Genomic DNA, 6,000 nt, shown 5'->3' with positions numbered 1-6,000 from the left:
TGATTAGTCAGAGGTTGTTTTTGTTTTTTTGTTGTCGTTTTTAAACACTCCTCCTACACCCATCATTTTGACGGCTGCAACATGATGTAAAATATGAATGCAAAACATTCTCTTTTTTTAATCTTTTTATCGATGCAAGATAAACGGCTTATGGCAGTTATTGAGGGTGTGGGGGGAAGGGGCAGAGCAGAAACTGGCATGGCCTGACGAAATACATAGATAAAGATAACATGCTGCACCAATAATGAGGAGGGGGTGGGTAGCGGTGGTGGTGGTGAGTGAGATAGCAGGTGATTGTCCTACACTGGGAGACACCATCCCATACAATATTCCCATCCCCATCATGTCAGGTTCCCGCGGTGGCTCCAAGTGTCATGTTGTGGCCCCTGCAGCGCAGTTGGCCTTATCTCCAGATCTCTGTCCAAATTCACCCCTAGCCCTTCCTCACCAGTAGCAGTCGCATGGTGCCAAATGGAAAAGGTTTTATTTATTTTTTTACCCCCGATGGCAATCTTGAGCAATATCGCTCTGCATTTGGGATAAAAAAAAAAGTGTGTTTCGTGTTCAATCTCTTCGGTAGACATGATTCTCATAGTATACTTTGACATTATAGCCACTTTTCCATCAAGGTGAAAACCTTCTTTAACCTTAGCAGCCCCTGAAAGAGTTCTCAGTCGCTTTACCACCGCACCTAGGAACCATTGAGAGTTGTGCAAAACAGAAGGTGATGGCAAATGTGCGACTGTTGGGTTCTGATATATCATTTAGTCTTCGGCCCATGGGTAGCTGGATGCTACGAGCAAGCAGTGAGTGTTAAACCAGCACTGGTATTTAAAAATGGTTGGTTGGGTCCCAGGAACTAAGTTCCTGGTTCCTGTAATGGTTTCCTGCGGTGGAATAGAAAGTGGTGGTGCATCTGAACCCTCCGGAGCACTTCTCTATGAAGCCCAGTGTTACAGTGATTATTCTGATTGAAATAAGCAGGGCGTAGACATTTTCCTTTGCTATAAAATGACAACGACAAAGGATTGTTTTTTATATTGAGACACCAAATAGAGGTTGTCTCCTTCATTTATTTACATCAGACACCCATAATGCACTGACAAAAAATATTTTGTTTTAGTTGTCCTTCTCTATGGCCGTGCAAACACAAAAAGTAACAGTATTCATCAAAAGAGAGACAGTAATCAGTACATTTGTTTGCATATAGCACAAGTTCCAGTTCAGCATGAATCACGTTGTTTTCACTGCCCCCATGGAGCCCTCTCAGCATTTGCCAATTTTCAAGGTTTGGGCAGGATTTAGCTGACCTTAGAAAGACTTTGCTTGCAGGGTGAAACATATATTATAATCCTGTTTTCCCATACATACAAAACAAAATATCTCCAATTGAGCAAACACTATCTAATTTAACAGATCGAACATCGTAGTGAAAGTAACAAAAGAAAAGAAATGGATGTCACAGAACTGCACCTATTCAGGAACTTCCAAATGAACAGTTCATCTCCCAATGCACTCTACCGTACAGTGTTCACACATATATATATATATATATATATATATATATATATATATGCCTAAGCACTGGAGTTATAAATAACCTTTGACAAAAAGCGATGATTTGGCAGTGCCGATATTTACATATTCCGGCTCACATATTTACAGCTTAAACAGAACAAAGCAAAACAAAACACAAGGAATCATGACGGTTTACTCTGGCCAAGGCTGCTGCGAGTCCCTCTCGCATTACCTCTAGGCCCCGGCCTCTAGCGGCGTGTCCAGGGCTTTGATGTGGACGCTGGGTAGACCGAACCAGGCCAGCGGCAGCTCTCTGCGCCCGCTGTCATCCTGGAAGTGGATATTCAGGTAGAAGTCTCCAGTGTAGAGGAAGAGGAGGGCGCCGACGCACACAGAGTGCTCCGTTGGGTTAACCTGACAACAGCCCAACAGCACGGGGACAAAGATTCAGGATGGGCGATATGCAATCGTTCCAGGAACAAATTGTGCTGAACAGGCACGTCTTTGAGTGACTTTGGTAAAATTCGTTCAATCATCTCCTAGAACTAGACGAGAGCTGAATTGTCTTGTGGCTCTCTATAGACATGTCTACTCCTACAGCGTGGCTACTAAATTCATTCTGATTCATTCTCGTTCATTCTGACTAGAATGAACAAGTCATCACAGACAGTACGCCTTGTAGATCACCTTTGCTCTCACTATCATACAGTATGTTTGAAATTGAATTAATATCTATGAATACAGTATACAGTATACACACTCAAAATCTCAAGGTATTTGTGGAAGTTTTTTCCATTTCCTGTTTTGTGGCCCAGGGCTCAGGGTATCTGCCCGAATTGAAAAGGCAGTTTGGTTATATAATGTGACATAAGTGCTTACATGTGAGATAAGTGCTTACACCCACACAGCCACAATGAAGTCTTTTCATGGAGGTTTCAGGATAATCACAGGTGTACCGGGTACTGGCTTACCTAAAATGTAACAGCCCCATAAATCATATTTAATATTACGAGCTAGACCTGTGATTAACCTGCCGTGACCACTCTGAGGAAAGGCGCCCGCGAGCCTCCGACCGACCGTGTCAATGAAGAAGGTGTTGGAGCCGATGAAGGTGACGGCCTCCTGCAGGTCGTAGTTCTGGACCCCGTTCTGGTAGTCCTGGCAGGGCACCACCGTCAGGGCAAAGGGGCCAACGGCACTCTGGCTCCGATTGGTCAGCCTCACCTCCAGGGCCACCGCATCACCCGCCCTGCATTCAGCCACTGCATCGCAGTCGCACGGCTTGCCGTTCACCGCAACATCTGGAGAAGGTGGGGTTAGACCTATTCAACTGGGGGTCTGCGGCCCCTGGAGGTCCACAAAGGTACTGCAGGGGTCTGCCAATTATTATAATTTTTTTAATTATTTTTGTGAAAAATTAAAAATGTTTTTTAGACAAATAACAGAAAGGTACTGAATAAACTGCCACCATTAACACTAGAACAGCGGCAGATTTTATTGCAGTAATCAGCTGAAGCGAATGAGCTGATACACAGCTTCTGATGTTGTGGTGCCTCAGAATCTTTGGTAAGCTTCAGTTACTGAAAATGTTGAGGTTCAGCCAGACATAACTACTGCGTGGCTGAACTTCAATAAAAAGACATGGTAAATGGTTTGTATCACCATACTGATACTAAACAGCCTAAAACCCTGTTTCAGATTTGTGAAAACATTATTTTATTTGTGAAAACAGGCCATTTAAGACCAAATCCAGAAAAATATAAAAATACTGTACTTATAGTAGTCAAACCTGTACTAGATTATAATAACAATCTTAAACAACATTTCAAACCCTATTCCAGATTTGTGGAACATTTATTATATTTGTGACAACAAGAAAACATTGTATTTCAGTGTATTTTTTCTACGCAGACCAGTCGCGATTTGTGACTGGTCTGCCAACGGAAAACAAATTAATGGAAATAAATCTAATTTTGATAATATAATAAAAACACACAGGAACCTCAAGGGGGTCCCTGCTCTGTTTCTCTATCCATCAAGGGGTCCTTGGGCTAAAAAAGGTTGAAGACCCGTGATGTAATGAAATGTTTAATATAATATAATATAATATAATGGGTGATGATCTGGGGCTAATTTTCTTTTGAAGTAGCAGGCAAATGTTTCAAATAAGATTGAAAATCAACACTCCTTAAAACCCATGTCTCCTGTAACGGTCCATTTTATCGGGGTCTCGCTTCACATCGTGTGCATTCATCATAACCCCGGTCGTAACGCAAATGGCCAGTCATATACCGCTGCTCTTGAGTGGTCGATTGACCGGCTCATCTCCCACTACGCTTTATTGACATTAGCAGAGCTGTTGGGTATTTTTTAAATGAATTCCAAAAGAACCCCTGTCAATGTCATGCATGGCTAATTTCCATCCAGAATGAGAAGTGCCTGAACACAACCCTTCCTTTTCAACCATTCCTTGCTTCATTCTTTCCTTCCTCCTTCCTCTTATCCCCGCCCCCCCCCTGACACTTCCAAGCCCTACAGGAAACCCCTCTCACAGGGGCCTTACAGCTGCTTTGCAGAGGTTTGAGACAATAACAATGAAAGTCAATCTTTTTTTTTTGTTTTCGGCTCAATCATTGCAGGTTTCATTCGACTGCTCAAGCACTGGCTAAAGCATTTCCGACTTGTCCAGCTCTACAAATTCTCTGAAATGTGCCTCTGATAGTTATATCATGACCACCACGAAGTCCATATTTTTATACAGGAAACATGCTTCACTCAAAATAAGGAGCGCACACCCATGAATAACCACCGCTGTTTATCAAGAGACTTGATCGTCTGTCTGAAGTAGAAGCAGAAGCATACCTGACAACAGCTGTGGAGGATATTCACTATCTTATGTACCAGCACCCGCATATCCATGCACTGCACAGTATACCGTATATGGCAAATCTTTGGGCGAGTGATAGCAAGAAGTTCCTCGTCTAATCTTTGTCCTGTAATTCCATAATATTGTTCTTTCAGTTTGACAATTTGTTTAAGCTGTCCTATTTTTGCTGTGTTGTTTTGTTTTTGAATGACTGCTCTAAGACGGGTGATTGCGATGTATTCTACAAATACACTAACAGTCTAAGCCGGCCCATAGAAAATCTACATGGCGAGCTGGAGCAAGTTCCTGTTGTAGGTGACTGATCTGGCGGTGCCGTTTTACTGCCACATAATTGCAATCCTAGAAATGCTTTCATCCAATCAGCGATCCATTTGTTCTGAGCCAATCAGGCTCAATTTTGTTTAATGTAGTGATTTTGTTATTAACCAATCGGGTTTCGTTTATTTTTATGAACAACACATCAGTTTTTGCTACGGCAAAGTCTGTTCCTATAACTTTATTCATTTCAGTGCTTCTGACATCGCTGTTAGAATTAAGTACATATATGTGTGAACGTTTACATTTTTAATTTACAACTACAGTCTAGTGTATGCAGGGTTGGAAAATTAATGGCAATTAAAAACACTTATGTAAGATAAAATGAAAAAAACGACAAACTTACCGAAAAAACTGCAAGAAAGTATCCCGTGTTCAATAATTACAATTGACATTTTGTTATTTTATATTGCCTTGCTAACTGCAAAAGTTGATGTAGTCTGTAGCCTCGCTAATAACAAGCACGTTTGAGTGCGAGCAGATTGACCCCTGACCCTTATGGACACAAGTCAATAAGTGATGTCATATATGGGAAGGTCTATGGGATATTTACCAATCTTTAAAAAATAAATCTATTTAAATAACCTGGGCCAAATGGCAGCTTAAATTGCACATAAATGAATCCTATGTTTCATCTATGAGTTTTCAAGCCACGAGTGAGGTAAATATCACTCAATTTCATGATTAAAAAAAAAAAAAAAAAAAGATTTATCATTGATGTCTGTGGTTAAACAGGGTTTACTGCCACATGACTAGTAGATGTTTAAGGTATTACAAGCACATGGACTTGACAGCAATTCTTGTTGGCTTCAGCAAGATCAGTGCTTTATGTCTCCTTGAGTTTTCAAAATTCAAAACCAACTCTGCAACTCTTTTCCAGAAGGCTTGGTAGCCTGTTGAAGACTATTTGAGGTAATTGGCAACTCATAGAGATGTGAGCAGTAATACTAGTACATTACCATCCACCAGTATATTGGGCACCTTCAATTTTTGGCAAAGTTGCGGACTTGGTAACAGCCAGACAAACTACAAGAGGGAAAACGCGTTCATCCCCAGGCCTTGTACAAGTGACTAAAAGCGTAGATCGTGGGCATACTCCTCCGTTCAGCCGCGGGGGTTGAGTTGAGTTGTTTAAAGTGGTTGGCTATACCGGCAGTGTTTTTCAATAGAGCCACGCTCCCATATTTGGCAACTATCATCCTCTGTTAATACCGTCTGCTAGAAGAACTTGGGGGGGAACGCAGAGGGTCCACTGGAACAGGTTTAAGGTACCTCATTAT

The 6,000-nt window shown here is 41.7% G+C and overlaps 1 protein-coding gene across 2 annotated transcripts in view; it reads right to left on the bottom strand.

Moving 5' to 3' along the window:
- Nucleotides 1–1,108: 1,108 nt before the first annotated feature.
- The window catches only part of trappc9 (trafficking protein particle complex subunit 9), a 243,905-nt gene continuing 239,013 nt past the window's right edge, over nt 1,109–6,000 (bottom strand). For both annotated transcript variants that reach the window (XM_080017647.1, XM_080017648.1), the window contains 2 exons: nt 2,596–2,819; nt 1,109–1,932 (listed from right to left, as the gene is read on the bottom strand). In XM_080017647.1, the coding sequence (XP_079873773.1) occupies nt 1,753–1,932; nt 2,596–2,819 (404 nt within the window). In that variant the 3' untranslated portion in view covers nt 1,109–1,752. The remainder of the gene's footprint in view (nt 1,933–2,595; nt 2,820–6,000) is intronic.

This window comes from Zeus faber, assembly GCF_960531495.2.
Source record: "Zeus faber genome assembly, chromosome: 1".
In the NCBI taxonomy this organism is placed as follows: domain Eukaryota; kingdom Metazoa; phylum Chordata; class Actinopteri; order Zeiformes; family Zeidae; genus Zeus; species Zeus faber.
The sequence above is the reverse complement of the archived record's forward strand: the minus strand, read 5'-3'. Positions and strand labels throughout refer to the sequence as shown.